Here is a 21,388-nt window from a genome sequence, read left to right as displayed (position 1 = left end):
AGATTGAGGATGGCAGCAGCCTGACCTGTATATAGTTAGTTTTAAAACTAGATGAAAATGAGAGCTTTCCAACACTAGACACAGTTAATTAAAAGCATTTTTCAAATGCTCTAAATGTTGTAAGGGTTGATAACCTGGGCAGTAGGACTAACATGCTTTCATCAGATTTCCCTTTACATTGTCCATTGTCAGATACATTTCAAGTCTGGGATATTATCTCTACACGAATACTCTGTGAAGAGAGAGTAAGCACAGATTAGGTAACACCAGTTTGGCTTTTCTCATCTAGACCTAATTGTCAGGGTGCCCTTTGGTGGGAAGCATTCCCAGGTAAATCCCTGGTTTGCTTTCTGAACAACAAAACTGCCAATACAATTGTTGACAACTGGATATTCTAGAATTTAAATTCTAGCACAGCTACACAATGCTAGCAGTGGTGGTTAGGGTCAGACTGCACGCTGGGTTATGGTTATTTATCTGCCCACAGTGGGCTCTTTCATCCCCAGTGCTGTGCTGCTTTTGCAGTGCTGGGCATTCCCCAGTGCAGTGTGTTTGTGAAACATCAAACTGTTGCACTTCTGACATCACAGCAGCTCAGGCATTGGCATATATTCTGTTCTTCTGTCAGTCTGCTTATAACTGTTTTCCAGTTGTAAATAGAGTGTTGTCTGACACTTACTGTCCATCAGAGCCTATATGCCCCAGCACTAGAGACCAGATGTATTTTTCCATTTTAACATTCCACTTCTGTATCTACTGATCACAACAGACACCCACCCCACATCTCTTCACTTTCTTACCCACCCAAAAAAGTCTGAGATTTGTTTTCTTGGGAGTGGCTTTATAACACAGCTCATGTGTTTATCAGTGTGCTCCTCCCTTTGCTTTCTAAACTGAAGTCTGTCGTTCACTTTTTCTCTTCTTTTAAAGAAGTACGTCCATGAAGGTACTTTCTTGTCTGCCTTGAGGCCTGGCTCACTTTAAGTTTTCCTGGAGAAGGCAGCTCACAGTTTCCCATGGAAAAATGACCTATGAGCTTTGATTTATCTGCAGTGTGCTGACCACTTTCCATTATTAGATTATCATCTTGCTATGTGGAGGAGGCTTGTAATGCATATAAATATAATATTGATAAGATCTGCGAACTGTGAGCTGGAGGAGGGGTTCATCAGGGAATGTATTAGCTCACTTTGGTAATGATTGTTTTGAGATATGTGCTGGGTTTCTAACGTTTCTCGATCCCTTCCTTGAGAAGGATGAAATCAGCTTTGAACTGTAACTCTAATACATGCTCTTGGGGGGTAGTTACTGTACAAATACTGAAGAGGGTTATCTTGGGAAAACAAAGGGAACAAAAACATGAGTTTGATTCTTTTACACTGTGTGTGAAGCCTTTGGCCTGAGGGACCTTGTATTCTGGTGTTACATTCCTCTACTCTGAGAACCCAGACTTCCCTGTGTTTTGCTAGATAATTTTAATGTTTTTCTCAAGTTCTTGTAGATTGTAGCCCATACTTTACAAATCCTACAGGACTACTTAAAAAGTGTGTTTAAGCAGCTCTCACACTCCTGGTCAGGTGTGTGCTGTGCATGTGATCCTTCAGGTAATTCCTGACCTGGCTCAGGCAGTACAGTGTGCATCAGCATCCAGAGAGGTGGTTTGCTCATGGGATTGATTGTAGGTCCAAGATCACCACGAGAGGAGGTGATTTTCCCTTTAGGCATCCTGCCCTGGCGCCGTGGGATGGCAGCAGTGGCTCGTGCTAAGCTGTCTTGTGGGACTGCATTTAACACCACATTTAATACTTCAGACGCTCCTCAGCTGCCCTGAGCGTGTCAACTGTTCTTACTGTTTGCCCAAGGGGAACAGCTGAACTTGAGGCCAGATTCAGGCTCTCAGTTGCCTCTTCCCATGTTAACAGAAGTGGTTCTCTGTGTTCTCTGTCTCCTGGAGATCCGTCCTCCTGTTTTCAGGATGCCCTGAATGTTTCTGGCATCATTCCTGATTTGGCTGCTGTTGCTGTCTTTTTTTCAGCAGTCTGTGGAGCCAGACTTTTCACCTTTCCAAGGCCAGACAGGCTCTCATGAACTTCTGCTCTAAAGCACATGAGTTACTAAGCTGCAGAACTGACAATTCCTCAAGTCTGTTTAAAATTCAAATGCCACATCGAGGTCTTATTATCACAGGACTATATATATCCCTTTAGATGAGCAGGAAGGGATTATCTTAGCCCTCTCCCCATTCTGACAGGCCCAGCAAAAGTTCTTGAAAGATGTATTGATTATTATTGGAAAGTCATCTTTGTACAGGCCTGAACAGTTTTTCCTGTAACTTCAGCCCCTTCTTTCTTGGCTGCTTTGCCCAATGTGTGGAGGGCAGATTTCCCCTCCTCTGCAGGGACCTTTTTGTGTTTTTCACTTAACAGCCCATTCAGATTTTCCTTGTGCTAGTGTTTTCAAGCTGTTTTCCAAACCATAATAACTTATGTTTCTCTTCTTTGGAAGGCCTTCCAGTTGGTCCAGAGTTATTTTTTAAGTGCAGTATCTGTATGTTGTGGTTTAACCCCAGCAGCAGCTCAGCCCCAAGCAGCCGCTTGCTCACCCTCCCCCAGCGGGATGTGGAGAGAACTGGAAGAGTAAAAGTGAGAAAACCCGTGGGTTGAAATAAAGACAGTTTAAGTAGAGCAAAAGTCACACACACACACAGGCAAAGCAAAACAAGGAATTCATTCCCCGCTTGCCATGGCAGGCAGGTGTTCAGCCATCCCCAGGACAGCAGGGCTCCATCACACGTAGCAGTGACTTGGGAAAACAAACACCACTGCTGCAAATGTCCCCCTGTGTCTTCTTCTTCCCCAGCTTTATATGCTGAGCACAATGCCATCTGGTCTGGAATATCCCTCAGGTCAGCTGGGGTCAGCTGTCCTGGCTGTGTCCCCTTCAGCTCCTTGTGCCCCCCCTTCTCCTCCCTGTCGCTGTGGGGTGAGGAGCAGGAAAGGCCTTGGCTGTCTGTGAGCCCTGCTCAGCAATAGTGAAAACACCTGGGTTATCAGCCCTGCTTCCAGCACAAACCCAAACCACAGCCCCATGCCAGCTACTGTGAAAAAAATTAACTCTATCCCAGCCAAAAATTAACTCTGTCCCAGCCAAAACTAGCATGCTAATTGAAGGATTATTAAATACTGTTGAGTTAACTGTGTAAGGATAATCTGCTGCTTTTCACAAGTAAAACCAAAGGTTGTTTTCTGTGCCTGTCAAGCTCACCCCATTGCACAGCTCTGTAATCTGGGCTGTTCCGTAGCAGTGCTGCTTATTCTCCTTCAGTTACCTATCCCTGAACTGGACTTGCTTTAAGGAACTCCCAAGTTTTAGATAACTTCTCTAATTCTGTGAGGATGTAGATTTAATAATACAGAGTTTCTTCTTCACACTCTCCCTGTTTCTCCTCTTTGCTCACTAACATTTTTCCCTGTGCAGGTTGTTCTTTGAAGTATACATTTAACTGTTTTACTTGCTTTAGTTTCCCAACAGTTTCCACTGCAGTTGTTTATGCCTGGTTGGCAAACCATGAGAGCACTTCCTGCAGTGCTGGAGGTGACAGGCTGTCCTGTGCTGCCTCATTGTCAGGTCTTTTCAGGTGTACCTGTGAACATCAGGCATCCGAGGAGTGACTTTCTTCTCAAAAGGAAAAAGTCTCCAGAGAGAAACAGGAAGAAAAAAGGTTGGACCAGATGATCACTGAGATCCCTTCCAACCTGGTGTTCTATGGAAGGAACTTGATATTAAAAATAATGTGTTCAGTGCCACGTTTCTAATAGGCTTCATCATAATTCCTGTCTTGCTATAACTTCCATATTTTGCTGCCAGCTTCCAAGAGTAATAATTATTATTTCTTTGTTTGTTGTATAGTTATTTCTAGTCTTGTCCAGTGGTCACTGTGGGAACTGAAATAGGAGGTCATCTTCAGCCTTCTCAGTTGTTATGCTCTTCCTTCCCAGAAAAGATCACTTCATGATTTGGTGCCTTATTGTGTCTACTAAGACCCTAAAAAAGCCCTAATTCTAACTTAAAATCTCTGGATAATAACTTAGATGCACAGCAACAATGAACACTTAAATCCATAATCCCGTTTTACTGATACCTGGGATGTAGTCGGGATGTTGAAGCTCAGCTTGTTCCACCCCCGGGGTTGTTGCTGTGTTAATGCACCCTTGCTTTTCACATTTGCTTGAGATGTTTTAATCCTTATTTACTGTATTATTTTAATGGAAGTGCTGCCTTTCCTCTGGGTGTTCCCAGAACTGACGTCACTGTGGCCAGTGGCAGATGTGACAGTGCCATGTGCTCCCTCTGCTGTCACCAGCTCCCTCCTCAGCACTAACGGAGTTTCTTTCTGAAAACTAAAAAAGTAATGTGGGTTGTATTTCTGAAAAGTGGTTAATGTTAGATAGGGCCCGTTTCTACCTGAAGTGTCTTGATGAGTCTGTAATACAAGTTAAAGTCAGGGTCGGGGACAGCATTAACACTATCACATTAATACAATAACTTTTTATTTATGTGAGGAACTGGGAGCATCTTGGATTTGCCTCCCCTGGCTATCCTACTCCAACTACTTTAAAAAAATCAAACTTACTAATGTTTTTTTTAGTAGATCTGTAAAGCCATTAAAGAGCTCTTATTTTCGTACCCTGCCTAGACAGACATGGTGTTTTCCTCTTTGTTTGCAGTTGGACTTACTGTAAAACATTTTCCTTTCTTTCTGCAAAAAACAGAAATAAAACTCTTTGTAAGCTGGACACAGTCATTGAAGATGTGGGAATTTACCCAAAGTATTTGCAGAGAAAGAATTTTAGGGTGACACATATTAAGCCAAGCTGTATTTCTCCTTAAAATGCTGGTGTTACTTCTATTAGCTCAGTCTAAGCACATTTCTATGAAGTAACTGTGTGTAATGCATTTGAAGTAATTAGGTATTCCTTCCTAGTGAGGGGAAGACATGTGTCTAAAATAAACTGAGCAGAATTTTTGAATTAAAATGAAGTAATAATATTAAGTTATTATTAGTAATCTTTATTAAAACATCTTTAATTTCTTTTAACATTCATGTAATAGAATCTGATTTACTGGGAGTGGCATTTAATTAATTTAATTCAATTTAGAGAGTTAACTCTATTACATATTAGTACAGAAAATTACCTCTGAACAGTCATTTCTCACTGGTGACATGCAATAAGTTAATTTAGCTCGGAGTTCGTTTGGGTGCATTGTGAGTTCTTGGTGAAAGTTGCTATGGTGACAGCCCGATCACCAGAGCTGTCACTGCGACAACAACCCCACCTGACACCGGGCTGGAAACACGGTCAGGTGTTGGAATCCTGGGAAGAGCTTCCTCGGGAATGGCCAGGCAGTGCCAGCCCTGTGCAGCTCTGCCCCGCTCACCAAAGGGTGGGGTCAGAGTGGGCAAAACAAACCAAACTCGGTTTGGTGTTTGGTCTTTCTTGGCTCCATCTCAGCTGCAGTGAAACGATTGCTAAAACCCCGTTGAATTTTAGTTTGGTTCCATTAAGGAAATATTCCTGAAGAATCAGAAGCTCTCTAAACTGCTAGGACTGTTTTCTTCGTTTCTGAATAACTTAAATCCTGTTTTTTGTATGTGGCATTAATGCACGATGGCACTGGAGACACAAAAAAAATCTGTTCAGCTTCAGCTGAATTAATGAAGAGTTTGCTTCAGATTCGGTGTTGAATCTGAAATGAAGGCTTTGCTTCAGATTCTGCAGGTTTGGCTGTCAGGTAGACAAACTCTTAGTTCAAAAGAAAAACCTTCCAATAAATAGACCATCACTGAGAAGCTCATTCAGAAAAACACTATTGCATATAACATGTCATGCTTAGATTCAAGAGCAAGTATTAAAAGAATTGAAATAGAATTTTTAAGTTCAGTGTATTTTCTTCCACCAACTCCCCCCCAGATATTTATGCAGACTTAAAAACTTGTTTTTTTGATTTTTTTTTTTTATCTCTAGAGCACAACTTTAATTTAATTGGGTTTACCCGAGTAAGGGATTGTTCTTCATTTTGAGCTTCAGGTTTTTCACAGCTACTCATTTCTGAAGCAGAAGAATGACATTTCCATGGGACTGCTTGTCTTTGCAGTAGTGGGAACTGCATCCAAAGTAAGATGTAGAACCCCAAAGAGGTTTTTATGATTGAAAATCTGTGAATTTTTTTTTTTTTTGTACAGCCTCCTAAATTGGTAACGATGTCCCTCTGGTTTTTTACATCTTTTTAAGAACCTGTCTTGCTCAAAGCATCGATTCTCAGAATAATTTTGTGAAATACAAATGATCTTTAGTTATCCCAATAAGGATTCAGACTTTGACATCTAAGGCCAAAATATTTCAGGTTTAGCTTTCATGGAGTTGGCTCTGTGCATGGTTTCTTGGGGTGATGCTCCCTGAATCTTGGAATATATCCACACTGCCCAGGAGTGGGGAAGCTGGTCCGTGCTGGGCACTGTGTTTGCTCTGCTTCAGCTTTTCATGTTGACTGATTTAAAATGATTGCTGAGATCACTGTCTTTAGAGCTGTAGTATAAACATATTAAGTCTTCTTTTGAGATGCATTGTGAAAACTGGAAGGGTTATGCCAAAACTACAGAGGCCTTTCAGTGGTTGCCCACAAAATCATTACTATTTTGAGATTCCACCTAAAACGTTCGTTTGGTACCATAAATGTACACGACAGGAGAGCCGAGGCTTTGTGTTTACACAGGGCTGCAGTCAGTGTGACATGTGTGCCCAGTGCCATGATTCCAGCAGCACAGCCAGTGTCAGGAAACATTACACTTCATGTCCCACCAGCAGACTCGTCGTCTGTGAGCGGTCGGCACCGCGCTTTCATAGGCACGTCTGAGAGGAGTTAAATAACAGCCTGCTCGCCCTGCATCCACCCCAGAACATAAACACAATGCCTGGAGAAGCTGTATTTCTGCTTTCCAGAAGGGAAATGTGTGTGTGTATAGCGACTGTGATGTGTCCAGGCTGCTGGACCCAGCGTGGTGCAGTGGTGTGTATCCACTCTCTGGGCCTGAGGCTTTCCCGGGGCATTGATCTTGGGCACACGTGCCAGCTGCCTGCACACCCAGTAGGTCACATGTGTCCTGGACACATTGATCCCTCTGGCCACACGTTAAGACATTGATCCATAAACACACAGTGGCAATTTCCAGGCATTCAAAAAAAAAAACAACAAACCAACCAGAGTCCTTATCTTTTTTCTGGCTCAAATGTCAAAGTGGAAGAAGAGTTTGTACCCAAGGCAGTATGAGTGCTTGGTATTCCCAGTTATCCTGGGTGGGATGCCAGTGCTGACTGTACCCTGGGAGACCCTGAAACTCCGGGAGCATCTGCCTTGGGTGCAGAGACCATGGGTACAGCACATATTCCAAGTGTGATACAATCGGTGTGCTGCTGAATAGATTTCTTTAGAAACAATCCAGGATGGAAATGGTGGATATATGGGGGATCTCTTTACACTACCCAACCATGTATGTTTATGAAAGTGGAAGTATTTACACTGTGATTAACTCTCCTCGAGCCCCAGCTGAAGAGTGGGGCTGTACCTATAGATCCATCAGTGTTGAAGGTTTGAAGGAAATTTCAGGCTCTTGTATACAGTAAACCAGTGGACACTGAGATTATCCCAATTTTCAATTACTTATGAATGTACTGTGAATTTTTGTATTTATCTGTTGGTGTGAATGGTTTAGTGACTGGGTTTCTGTTGTAAAGAATATTTACTGTTCAGTCCATGCCTGGAACTGATCTGTGGAAGGAAGAAAAAGGAACATATCCACTGTGGTGGCTGCACCATTTGTAATTTTTTTTTTAAAAAAATTCTTTTTCATATGAAAACTGTGTGTAAAACATTATCTAATGAGATTAAATGCACACAGTCAGCTTAAAATTGAAGGATTCAGTTCCTGGTTCTTCCCAGACTACTTCTGTGACTCTGTATGAAGTTATTTAATCTGTTATTATATGCTTGAATTTTCCCACTAGTACTTGTGGTGATGATAGTGTTGGTTTTGGGTAATTTAACTTTAAACTGTTTCCTGTCTTCTCTGACTCCTTTATTGTGTAGATACTGATGGGGTTCATTGCCTGGAGCAACACCCAGGAAGGGTTTGGAGGGTGAGAGCAGAGGTGAAGGAGGGAACACATGCCCCTGACTGGCTCTTGACATGTAAATGCTGTGATCCTTTACTGTGTGACTGAATTGTTGGCATTGTGTTTGTGGGGTTCTCATGTCCTGTTGGTGGGATAGAACTTAATATTTTTCCCATAGTGGGTCTCTGTAAAATTAGAGGAGTTCAGATATTTCTAAATACTCTGGGAGGGAATACAAGATGTGAATTCTCTCTCTCTGAAGAGGCCCGAACACTCTTTATTGGAAAGTCTTATATCAGAAACCTGAAAAGACTCTGCAGATGTTTCTAAGTGCTTGCTGAGAATCCCTGTCTTCATTCAGAGCTGCCCTCTCACTTAAATTTTACAGTAGTAATTTCCTGCACAAGCTAATTTGTCTCAGCAGTGACTCTTATCTCCCTCCCGTCCTTTTTAGACAGTTCTTAGTGCTGTTGTTTCTTAATGTTATTAATACGAGTGATTAAAAACTTCTAATAGCTTCATTATTTTCCTTTTATAATAGACAAGGTGGCTTTCTAATGTATTGTCATGCTCTGGGGGTGGGAATTGAGTTTACAGGGAGTCTGGAGTTCAAAGTTAAATGTGTGATGACATGTTAAAGGAAATACGCCTGTGCTGAGATGTCAGAGGCTTCAGGGCAGATGTAGTTTAGGGAGCAGCTTTTAGCTGGATGTATTCATTTCTTTATTTGTTGCTTTACAAGGGGTGAGTGTTTGGACGAGCCTGTGTGTGGAGAGATGTACATGATTAATGCTGGTATTCGAGTTACATGAATTCATAGAGGCGCCTTCACATCCCTTCACGTTGGAGAACTGTCGCTTGAAAGAAAACAGATGAATTGTTAAGTCTTGAAAGTTACCATCTGTTATCAGTTCACGTCCTGAAGGAATGCAGCTATGCTAATCTAACTGTTCATTACCCAGAATCCTGATTCCTAGCTTGGACTGCCGAGTTTGAGGCCTGATGTATATGATCCAATTCCTGTTCATCAATTAGATGACGGCAAACCCCATGTGTGTGCACTCAGAGCCTTCAATAAACATGAGAGAGCTTGGCTTGCAGTGGAAGAGCATCATATTTGCTTTGGATTATCAATCTATTGTTGATGACAACCTATCAACCTAATTAGCTGTACCATTTTTAATGGCACAGCTAATTAATTGTGAATTTGAAATTAAAATTATAATCAGTGCTAACATGGAGGAAAGCAGCGAGGAAAATATTAAAGCTGTTAAAAGTGTAAATATTCGTCACAAGACTGGTGCATGTGAAACCAACCTGAATAATGTAGAATGGGATTGAAGAAAACTTTTAAAAATACGTGTTGAGTCACCCAAAACAGGTTTTGTGTCTTTCTCTCAAAAGAGGTATTTGTCACCCTCTCCGCTGACAGATTTGAAAGAAAAAAATGTAGATGCTGTTCCAGAAAGGGAAACAAAATCTCGTGTCTGAGCTCTGAAGCATGCAAGAATCTGTGTTTTTATTAGGAGCTTCTCCACCTCTTAAGAGAAAAGTTGAATTTGTGAATACAGAGTTGTGTCAATAGAGTTGGGTTCATACTCTTTGCTGCTCAGAAGTTCTGCTGCAGGGTGGGCTGTGCTGGGCTTACACAGAGGAGTCACTATTGTGGTGAAGAGATAAAATGTCACTCAGGATTGATACAATTCCAACTTGACATTAATCAAGAACGACATGGGGAAGGTCCAGACAAGTGGGGCTGGTGAAGAAAGACCACATCTGAAACTTATTTAAAAACCAACTGAAGCTGGAGGGAGTGCTGGGACTATCAACCTGGGAGAAAAATGATCTCTTTGTCATGGCTGAGGGAAGGAGAACTGAGTAAGATGGATTTGGAGCTCCATTTGACATGTATGGTGGTAGAAAATGATGCTCTTAAGGTTCTTGAGAGGTCATCTACTCCATCCTCTTGCCCTGAGACAAGATCACCAAACCTGTATCATGTCTGCAGATAATCCCTAATCATCCTTATTGTTAGAAATGTAAATCTAAGCCTCCCTGACTGCTGTTTAAACCCAGCAAGTCCTGTCTTATTCACTGTGGGATGGAGCAAAATATTTCCTCCTTTTCCTTTGTGTTTTTTTTTCTTCTCTTTTTTTCTTGCTTTGTGTACCCAGTGTCTTCTAGACTGAACATCTTCCTTGTCTCTGTCTGCTGTGGTAGTTCCCATTTCCAGATTCCTGTGTCCTTTGTACTCTTTCCAGGTAGTCCAGCTCTTCCTTGAAGAGAGATGGGTACAGACAGTGCTGTAGTGAAGTAGATGGGTTACTCTGAGCCTCAGAGCTGGGTATTTATTCCATTTATTCCATTGTGATCTGCTAAAGCATTGCTTCTTTTTCTGCAGAACTGCTGTGGGGTGAGTTTGCTGTTCTGCATTTAATTCTTCGTGCCTAATAATGTGACTTCTCTTATTCAATTGCAGTGTTTTGTCACATCACTTCTCCAGCTCATCATTGCTCAGTTCTGATCCCATCACACAGTGATCTGACCACCCCCATCTTCTTTGCCCCCTCTTGGTGTCATTTGCAGGTTTAATAAGGATATCCTCCAGTTCCTCATCCACTTGTTAACAAAAATATTGAATAGTGTAGGCTCGGCTCCAGTCCCCATGGAATCTGTTCTGAAACACACTGCTGTTTTGACAGCAAACCATTGATTCTCCCAGGGAACATTTCAACCAATTTTACATTTTGCTCACATTTCCCCAATTTGCTTATGACAATATCAAGTACAAATGTCATTTCAGAAACCATGACACAGTTAAGTTATAGAGAGAGAGCTTTCAGTGGTGGGACACGGGTGGGAAATGTGAGAAAAGAGGCAGAACTTGTTTGAACTGAAGCAGATGACAGGGTCTGGGGGGAGGGAGGAACAAATGAGTGTCAGGGTAGGAGTCAGGGTCAGCTGGATTTGTGGATATATGGCTCTGGAGTGAAAACAGAGATGGGTGGTGGATGAAGTCCTCAGTGCCTATTTCAGACCTTTGCATAAAGCCAGTACTTAAGAAGGTAAAACCTCTTGTTGAAGGTAGCTGAGAAATCCTAATAAGTCATTTAGAGGTTTTCAGTGAACTTCGCAGCTTCCTGTTAATTTCTAGTCTGACTTCAAATTTCCTGGCAAAATCAAATTCAAGTTCTGTGTAGAAGGTCCAACTTGGTAGAAGTGAGAAGGCTATCAGGAGAGGTGGGTTATAGAAGAGGTTTTAGAACTGTGATGATGAAAGGCTAAGGAAGGAGGAAGGAAACGTTGCAAAAGTCAAGAGAAGGAAGTGGAGAGGAAACCTGTGGAAGAGGAGGCAGGAGAAGATGCACTGTGGTCATTTGGGAGGTCAAAGTAAGGGGGAAATGAAGGTAAACCAGGTAAAGACTTCATTTGTTCTGAGCGTACCAATTCCTGACAATATCATTTATCCAATAAAACTGAGTAATTTCTTTAAATAAACGTGATAAAGTTCTAAAGCCACAGTAACAAATGTATTTTTACTTTTATCCCTGAAAGTGGGCTTTGATGTCGAACAGCAGCTTCTGGTTACATTATAAAAGCCATTCTGAGTACTGTGGAAAACGAGTTTTTGGGTTTCTCTTGGCTTTAGACTGTAAATTTTCTGCAGGTGTTTTTCAGGAGAAGTTTGTGAGCTTGGGGGAAGGGATGATCCAGACAGAAAATTACCAATTTTTGTACAAAAACATTAAAGTCAGCTTTTATGCAATAGTTTCTGAGCACCTTTGCTGTTACCAGTAGATGTCACTGTGGATAACAAATCCCAGCGCTTAGGAGACAAAGGAGGTAATTTGTTAAATGAAAATTCAGCCTTTGAAAGTAGGTTGGAGTGGGGGGGGCAACAATTTTTTTTCCGAAAGAGACTTTTGTCAGCAAATAAAAACGGATTTCTTGCTAATGAGGATGTCTATTTTGGGCCACTATAATCCTGTATTTCGTGGCTGCCTTCGCCCGACTTGGGTAAGTTCCTGGCGCTCGGTGTGAGCTCCGAGGGGGTGTCTGTGTGAGTGTGCTCCTGTTCAGCTTTATTTGGAAAGCCTTTAGTGTTTGGAGGGTGCTTCAAGCAGCAGCCGTTGTCTCTGCAGTGTGTATGTGCAGGGAATTGGCCATGGAGGGAAGTGGCTTCATTAAGGTTGATTTGGAGGGGGGAGCAAGATGAGGAAAAAAATTGCCCATATGATTGGCTGGGAGAATAGCTCTGAATTATGGGATCCATCTGTTTCCTGTAATGAATTCATAAACCCATCAAACAATGACCTGAACGAATTGCTGAAGGAAAAAAAAAATAATACACTGGCATGATATGTTTAACGCAGTGAGGCATTGGCATTGTATAATCAAAAATTCTCCTCACATCCAGCACTTTGTAATGGAGCTGCTGTGTTTAATAGAAGCTGTAAATAAATCCTGTCACAGTAGCAGCCAAGAATGCATTTCTGGGTTTAACTGTTTCTCTTCTGGAATGTCTGGTACTCGAAGGCTTTGGAAATGCAAGTTTTATAGGGCTGGAGTGGGGGATTCTGAAATATAGAGAAATGTTAATGAGGTGAATGAAAGGAAAAAGCTGCCATAAATCAGTATTATGTGGCTTAACCGGTTTCTTTCATTTATGCATGTTCTTTCCTTATGTCATAGAAATGTACTTAAAAGCTATTGTTGTAATTGAAATCTGTTAGACTGATCCTATTCATTATATTAATAAAATCCACCTACAATTGCTCGTAACACTTTTTTTTATGCAGTTGGGATTCCCGAGATTGTAATCATCAAAAAGCATATGGAGTAATTATTGGATTTGTTTGGGTGAAATTGGATTAAGAAGTTTAGATACCATTAAGTACTGATAATTATTACAGGCAAGCTCATTGTTTAGTGTATGTTCAGCTCGGAATGGAGAGTAAGCAGATACCCATCACAAACATCTTAGGAGCGAGCAATCTCAAGGCTTTTATTTATGCCTTTAATTGTATTTTTGCAAGAGGCTTTCTGCTTAAATGTTTTTGCTTCAGCCCTGAAATCACTCAGTATCAAATCCATTCCCCCATACATTTTAAACAACAGTTTTAGCATTCAGGCAAATTTAGCTGTAAAAGCTCCGTGTTAATTCCTGGATTCCCAACAGCTGCCCACATGCCATTAGCTGTGACAGTGGATTACTTTCAGGTGAAAGGGTGGACAGGCTGCTCCTCCGGGGCTGGAAGGGGCTCTCCATGGATTGGCAGGTCGGCCCTTGGGGCTGATTAAACGCAGAGCTCACGGAGCATCAGTGCTGGGGCAGCTCTGCTGACTGAGGCACTGCCTGGGAGAGGCTCCCTCTGCTCTGCTTTTGTACCCTGCAGTGAGCTGAAATGTGTCTTTGTGCACTGTGTGTTCTGCAAGGGACAGCCCTCGTCTTGGAGTGTAGCCTTTTGGGAAGGAGAGTGGCCAAAGGGTTTAAAAAGGTGTTGTTGGAGCAAATAGCACATGAGACATGCAGGGCAGACACTTTAACAGTTGGTATTTCTCACAGTGCATATCAACTGAAAATTGCTGTTTAAACATTGCTGAGGTGACTACAGAATACAGTAATATTGTCTTTGTAACATATATTCCCCAAATGTTATTGCTGTATTTGAAGTCTAAATTCTAGCCCGGTATGAAGGTGGAATTTGGAGCTCAAGCCCATTACTGTGATGTTGTTCACTCTTTTTGCTTTATTCCCTGTCAGTGGTGTAATTAAATGATTATTTGCCAGCTGCCATGATTTGTAGACACACTATTCTTGCAAGAGCTTTCATTTAACTACTCTTTTAAAAAGATTTTTGATGTACAAAATAAAATATGCTTTTCTCTATTGATGAGAGAAAAACTAACATATACGCAGAAATATTTTTATTCCAAGATACAGTGATATTTTGATTTTCTTTGTTCTTTTCTCTCATATGGGATTCAGATATATAGAGGGAAACATTGTCTCTAACGCTGAAATTGGGTTTCTCTGGCCACACCTTTTTGATCAAACAGCTTTGTGAATTTACATTAAAGTGGAAAATGTGTATTCTATGACTTGCATTAGTGATGGGTTTTATATATATCTCTATATGCACACCTATTTGGAAGTATCAGATGTGATTTATATATACACAGTACGGAGAGTATAATGCTTTTTAAAAAGCAGCCTGCCTTGCTCTCTGAAATATGTTTCCAATTAATTGTTATTCCTTATGAAATCTCAGGGCCAGACAAATCCCGACTCCGCTGGCATCGTGCCAGTCAGTGGTTTCCATTCTCTAGTCCTTTCCCTCCTCTTCCCTGGCATTCCTTCTCATCTCTTGGCACAAGGGTTTGTGTGCCTGGTCTGTCAGCAGGCTTGGAGAACCTTCCTTGCTGGAATGGTGCATTATTTTTGGTCCATCAGCTGCATCTGGAATGCTCTTGATGAACCTTGTGGTAAAGGAGTTGCAGCTTCATCCTTTGCAGAACCACCGAGTATTTCAGGTCTCTGTGTTTCTAAATGTTTGCATCTTTGTGATAATTGATGGCTTTAGTAGGTAAATGCTTACACTGCTGTAACAGTAGTAGCAGTAGGAGGAGGAGTTAAAAAGCACCCATTAAAATTAAAAAATATTTTCTGTCATGTGGACAACAGATTTATTTATATTGTGGAAACAGGACAGTTTTCACGTACATGTTGAATATGCAAATTTGATATTTGAAAATAATTATTCTGCATTCCATGACACTTTTAAACTACTTTTTTCATTGTCAGAGTATGGATAAACTGTTTCCAAAGCTGGTGATATGTTTTGAAAAGGCAATGAAGGTTTATTCTCTGCTCTTCAGGTATTACTGGTGCTTTAAATTTTTTTTTTATATTCAGAGTTCCTCTTTTGTCGCAGACATAAGCATAGGTGAAATTGTTTAGGCTTCCAAAATAAACAATTTGCAGAAGCAGAATGTTGATGGTTCTGTCAAACTTGGCATATTTTTGCTTGGCCAAGTCCCTGCTTGCTTTGACCACCCTCAGCATTCCCCTGGTGCCTGCTCACTGCTGCTGCTGTGGAAGTTGATCAGTTTTCCAGGGTGGCCTGGCTGGTTTATTGCAGGCAGGGTCAGTGTGGGGCATATCAGATGTACACCTGGGGTGTCCTGAAGTGCTTGATGTGAAGGTTTGTATAAAGACCACAAGAAAATTAAAGTTTCTGTGAGTGTTGAATAAACCGGTATATCAGATATTTTCATTTGTTTTTGGGGAGCTCATTAGAAACCTGAAAATGTTTGTTTTCGTGGCTGTAGGCCACGGGGTTTGATGTTAATATTGGCAAGCTTGCATCCAAACCTGCAAAACTGCTGAACTGAAAAAACAACTTAACTGACCCTCCTGTTCAATCCTGAATTGTCCCAGCTCTCTCTTGTCCTCTGTGTGGTTTAAAACAGGAGGGAGGATGTGCTGCAGTAAGGAATAAAAGGTTCAAATCCTGTCCTGGGCCACGTTTTGCTTAAGCAGAAAACACGTTTCGCCAACTGCGGGACTAAGAAATATTATCCATTTGCTCATTCACAGTAAAAGAAACCCCCACAACCCCCAACCTCTCTGATACTAAAACAATTAATTGTTTGTTTGTTTGTTTGTTTTTAAAAAAATGCAGTGCCAGAACCTATTAAGACCAGTTTAAGCCAGCCCCAACCTGCCGGTACCGGTACCAGTACTTCCACCAGCACTATTACCAACAGCAGCAATGGCAAGCGCGCGTCTGCGAATGGGCAGCAGCCGGCTGCGTCCCGATACCTGCCTCGAGAGGTGCCTCCACGCTTCCGCCAGCAAGAACAGAAGCAGCTCCTAAAGCGGGGGCAGCCACTGCCCGCCGGGACCCTGAGCGGCACCAGCCCCGCGCCAGGCGCGGCGCCAGCGGGGGCCAGTCCTCCTCCGCAGCAGGGAGCGGGGGGACAGCAGCATCCCAGTAAGACCCAACCAGGTAAGGCTCCTGTTGCCGTGGAGTTTTGGTGCTGGAAAAAATCTCCGGAGTTAATTAGGGGTGAGATAAGAGAGGGTTTATTTTGCCAAGGTTAAGATGTTACAGGACGCGCGACGGCCGTGCCTGAGATGTTACATTTTATGATACCATCCATCCAATCCCAGATGTGTCCACCCTGTGGCCTTTACTCTGGTCCACCCCGGGTCCACCCCCTTAAAATGGGTCTGGGGTGCATTTTGGGACCCCCTGTTCATCCCACCTTCATCACCATCAGAGCACAAAGGGTACATAGTTACCCAGTTTTTGACCATGTTCTGTGGTTTAGGCCCTGATATGCTGTTCTGCCAACAATCTAGGCCTTGCCTTGACAAAAGGCTAAACATTTCTATTGGATTCGGGAGTAGGATTGATATAGGGAGCATAGAATGGGGTAAGAGGGTTAAGGAATGTGTAAACAAGGGTGCTAGAGGGAAAGGGATAAGGGACAAGGGACAAAGGAGGGAGGGATGCTGCTCTTAAAATCTACTCATAAAACTTACAAGTCTTACAAATATTAGAAAAATATAAAAAACCATTAGGGGCTTAAGGCATCACTCCAAACCCAGCTCTGGCACAGGTGGCATAAAAAAGATGAGGAATGTTAAGGATTGTCTTAAACCACAGATTTTAAAGCAAAGCTTGTGCTGCTACTCATCTTATTATGGGGTACGTAATTTCTAGCATCCACTTCTAAAAGGTTTTCTTGCTTATTCAGGTGCTCAGAGCTGTGGGGTCTTTCTTCAGTTTGTTTGTTTTTCCCTCCTCCCCTCTTTCTCTGATATGAATCAAAATATTTATCTAAATATTTATTTAGTGGTCATTCTTACAGAAGCATTGTTAATTCAGGTGTTTCCAAGTTTTCATCTGTAATTTTGACGGTTTTAAAATGCTCTTTAAAGAGCGTTTTGCATATTTGTAAATAAGGAATAGGAACTTTGCTTATGTCCTGTTATGTTGCTTTTATACCTTTATTTACTTACTTATGCTCTCAGTTGTTATTTTCACATTAGGAAAATAATACTTTGGGAAAAGCAGTTGAGTGTCTTTGGCCTTTCTACCACTTCATTCTGTCCTTTGCAGATCAGAGAATCACAGAATGGTTTAGGTTGGGAGGGACCTTTGGGAACTTCCAATTTCAACCTCCTGCCATGGGCAGGGACACCTTCCACTAGACCAGGTTGCTCCAAGCCCCGTCTTTGGACACTTCCAGGGATGGGGCAGCCACAGCTTCTCTGGGAACCACAGCAGCTCCACATCCTTGTTAATTTGGAGGCCCAGAGCTGGAGGCAGCTTTGCAGGTGGAGTATCAGGCACACCAACCTTCCTTTGGCTATTGGAAACAGGATATGGAGGAGTAAGTCTCTTAGCTGCCTTTATTTTCCTGAAGCTGCTAATGAATGAGAAAATAAGGAACTCTCTTCTTACTTGCCCTTCTGTGCTAGAGATCATGTAAGTTTTCCAGTGGAGATGAACTCAGTCAGTAAATGGTGCACATCCCCTTTTCCATCACTGCTGTGTGTGTGTGGTGTTAGGGAAGGCAGGGAGTGTTCTGATATAGTTATTTGGGCTTAAAAAAGTTATCTGGACTAAGTCATAAGGAGTTTTTTGATATCTTGAATATTAGTGATTTCTGTATGATCGGAAGTGTTGCTCATTATCACTCATTAAATGCTGTCAAACATCACATACTTCAGATCTGAACTGTCTGCAGTTTTTCCCTTTGGGCATTACTGAATCTTTCACTATTTTTGCTGCTGAGCTGAACTCCAACAGAGCAAATTCTTTGGTGGTGTCCTTAGAAGTTTTAGTTAGATAAGAAAATAATCTCTCAGAAATTACAGCTTCTGTGGTTATCAAGATGGATTTGAAAATATTATTCAGCTTCTCCCCAGGAACACAAAACTGAATAGACAAAATAAAACAATTGTTTATTTACTCAAAATGTTCCTGTTTTAGGGAGGGAGGAGGTTCTACTTCTGCATTCTCAAGTATTTGGCTTTAGTGGAATGGAAAGCAATCAGTTCCCACCAGTTAGAGCAGCATCCTCATCTTCCTTGCAAATCCTGGTTCAGCAGGGATGGTTCTGACATTTTTGGCTTCTTTTGCATTTGGAGATGTTTGTTAACTGTCAGATTAATGTTCTGTGTTGTATATGTTTATTATTTTATTTTCAGAACTTTAGAATCATAGCATATCCTGGGTTGGAACAGACCCACAGGGATTATCGAGTCCAACTCTTGGCCCTGCATGGGACACCCCATGTCCCCGAGAGCGTTGTCCAAACACTCCTGGAGCTCTGGCAGCCTTGGTGCTGTGCCCACTGCCCTGGGGAGCCTGGTCAGTGCCCAACCACCCTCTGGGGGAAGAACCTTTTCCTGAGATCCAACCTACCCCTGCCCTGACACAGCTCCAGCCATTCCCTTGGGTCCTGTCCCTGGTCACAGAGAGCAGAGATCAGAGCTGTCCCTCTGGTCATTATTTATGTGGCAGAGACAGACTGACCAACTCAAGTGGCTCAGGCTGCCTGAGGGTCAGAGTGAGATTTCTTCCAAGCATCATTATAAATATATCTGAAGCATCTGTGTTTGAGTTTAAAGAAACACACTGTAAATCATGAAACAAAGTCCACTGTAAATCATAACATAATTCATAAAGGAACTTCACTTGTAAGAGTGTGGTACGAGCTGTCTGACTTTGATCTTGCCAGATGCATTTCTACCTTGAGGCTTTAGACTTCTTTTCCTGATTCCTATTTTAACCTGCTGTAGGTAGGTAGTTAGTCAGCCTGGCAACCTTCAGCAGATGTTTTGCACTGTTGAATTAGTTTGTTTTTTTTATTCTTTTGCTACTTTTCTGTTACCATTGGAAAAATTCAGAGTGCAGTAAAAGCTAGTACAAATGAGAGGAAGAGGAGTGCAGCACCTTTTCAGCTTCATATTATATTCCATATTGCACCAAACAAATTAACCAAGATCAGACTCTTAGCAAAAGTGTTACTTATAATCACAGAATGACAGAATGGTTTGGGTTGGAAGGGATCTTAAAGCTCATCTTGTTCCACTCCCTGCTGTGGGCAGGGATACTTTCCTCTATCCCAGGTTGCTCCAAGCCCTGGATAACCTGACCTTGAACACTTCCAGGGATGGGGCAGCCACAGCTCCTCTGGGAAACGTGTGCCAGTGCTTTATCCCCCACAGGGAAGAATTTCTTTCTGACCTCTAATCTAAACCTGCAGTTTTAATTTAAAGCAATTTGTGCACAGAGTCACAGTGTTCTGGTGGTTGTTTATTCTGTAAAGGCAGAAGCTTTCAGAGGCATCAGAAGATCCGCACAAAGTTCTTAGTTCAGGGAATAGAACCTTAGACAAGCTAAATCCTTGGCTAATTTTTTGTCTGCTGACTGAAGAGGTGGTTTTTTTGAGTCTTAAAGGATTGCATCTTCCCCATAGGAAGAACTCTCTGAATTCTGGAACTCGTGTAGTTCTTTCCAGCAGGTGGAGCATCAGTTCATTTACTGACTGCAGATGGCTACGGGAGGAAAAAATAAATGTCCAGCTCAGTTTATAGTGATGACAGCTGTGTGCCTGGCTTCTTTGGGAGGCTGGGAGACAAGTATCTCACTCCTGAGAGACCTCTGTAGCCATGAGATACATATATCAACAGTCTCACCCAATCTCTCATATGGGCTTTGTCTTCACCTTGATGAGCATAAAGAGAAAAGAAGTAGGAAGAGTATGGAGGGAAGGCCAAAGCCTTTTCTTCTCAGCTGTTAGGATCTGAGTGATTGTTAGCATTAGAAAAAATCTGGGGATTCTATATGCTGTAAACATCCAGCATTTAAGTGAATTTTCATGAATTTTCCATGAAATTTAATTTAAACTAATCACATTTTTGTGAATATGAAAATAAATTTTAAACAGGAGGATTCCAACTGAGCAATGCTTTATCAGTAGGAAGATTTTTGCCTTCTTCCTCTTAGCATCAGTAGGAACTGTTTTCCTTTAAATGTCTGTTTCTGGTTCCCTGGGTATTTCATTTACTAAAGAGACTTTTCAGGTAAAGGTTCTCTGGGGGAAGTGAAGGGAAGGAACAAGATAAATTTGACTTGTCCAGAAGACTCAGTGTTGGTACCTGATCCACATCTAAACAAGACTTTGTCTGCCTGAAGAGCACCTGTGTTGTGGGAGAGTGGACATTATTCCTGACCATTATTAGACATCTCAAAGGCTAAAGGCAGTCAGTAAAGAATCCATGCCCAGGGCTCCCTCCCTCTCTGGTGCCCTGATTGCCTGACCAGAGCCCCTTAGGCCTGAGCTGGATTCTGCCCAAGCAAGGCTCCATGTGAGGCTTCTTTATACTCATCATGAACAAAAATAACTTCTTTCTGTGGATGAGCTGGTGTAAATCAAAGAGCCAGGATCCAGAAGATGCTTGATGTAAATTCCTGTCTGTAGCATTTCTTTTTGTAGGCTCATATCCCCTAATAGTTAATTTGTAATTGTGCAACACGTTCCTTCCAGGCCCTATTTATATCTACCTGGATACAAGGAAGGCTGTTAGAGAGGCATTGCCAGCCTCTTCACTCTAAAAATCACACTGTTTTATCTCTTTATTATCAGCACAGTCTCTGTTATCTACTATCCAAAACACTGATCAGAACTTAACTGCAATGTCGTGAATTAAAAAGGATGTTCTGCCAGTGTAAGGCAAGTGGGAATTGATGGCCACTAATATATTCTCTGTCGGGTTTATCACCTGGAAATATCAGTGAAGTGGGTGAGAGTAAGGATTTTTTGTTTCTCTCTTAAGGTAATGCCTAAAACATTAACTAGATAAACTGTTAAACGAAGAAATTAAAGCATTTTAAATTGCATGGAACATTTTAGAAATCTTATCCCTTGAAAACAGTCTTCTACTCATTGTTAAATATTGTGAAACTGTTTTCTGAGTACTTTAGAGTAGAATACTTACTTGTCTGGAGCTTCTGCCTTGAGCTACAAAGCTTGTTCTTGACATTCCCCCTCTGTAATCCTTTTCAGGATTACACCGAAGGGAAGCTGTATCTCTAATTTATGAGCAGCATTCTAGTATCTAGTCAGGTTTGTTATTGTTAAAAATGGGGCTTTTTTTCTGTTCCCACTTTGTCACTAACTCCAAAAAACATGGT

The 21,388-nt window shown here is 41.8% G+C and overlaps 2 protein-coding genes across 13 annotated transcripts in view; both read left to right on the top strand.

The window, feature by feature from the left end:
• The window catches only part of SEPTIN9 (septin 9), a 512,715-nt gene that overhangs the window by 397,634 nt on the left and 93,693 nt on the right, over positions 1-21,388 (top strand). The gene's annotated exons all lie outside the window — the stretch shown is intronic.
• TNRC6C (trinucleotide repeat containing adaptor 6C) overlaps positions 1-21,388 on the top strand; it is a 99,248-nt gene that overhangs the window by 27,113 nt on the left and 50,747 nt on the right. For all 12 annotated transcript variants that reach the window (XM_051797463.1, XM_051797465.1, XM_051797459.1 and 9 more), the window contains exon 4: positions 15,857-16,183. In XM_051797463.1, coding sequence (XP_051653423.1) covers positions 15,857-16,183 — 327 coding nt within the window. The remainder of the gene's footprint in view (positions 1-15,856; positions 16,184-21,388) is intronic.

Source organism: Manacus candei, unplaced genomic scaffold (genome assembly GCF_025592945.1).
Source record: "Manacus candei isolate 608988 ecotype Guabito, Panama unplaced genomic scaffold, ASM2559294v1 h1tg000047l, whole genome shotgun sequence".
NCBI classification, from domain to species: domain Eukaryota; kingdom Metazoa; phylum Chordata; class Aves; order Passeriformes; family Pipridae; genus Manacus; species Manacus candei.
The sequence above is the reverse complement of the archived record's forward strand: the minus strand, read 5'-3'. Positions and strand labels throughout refer to the sequence as shown.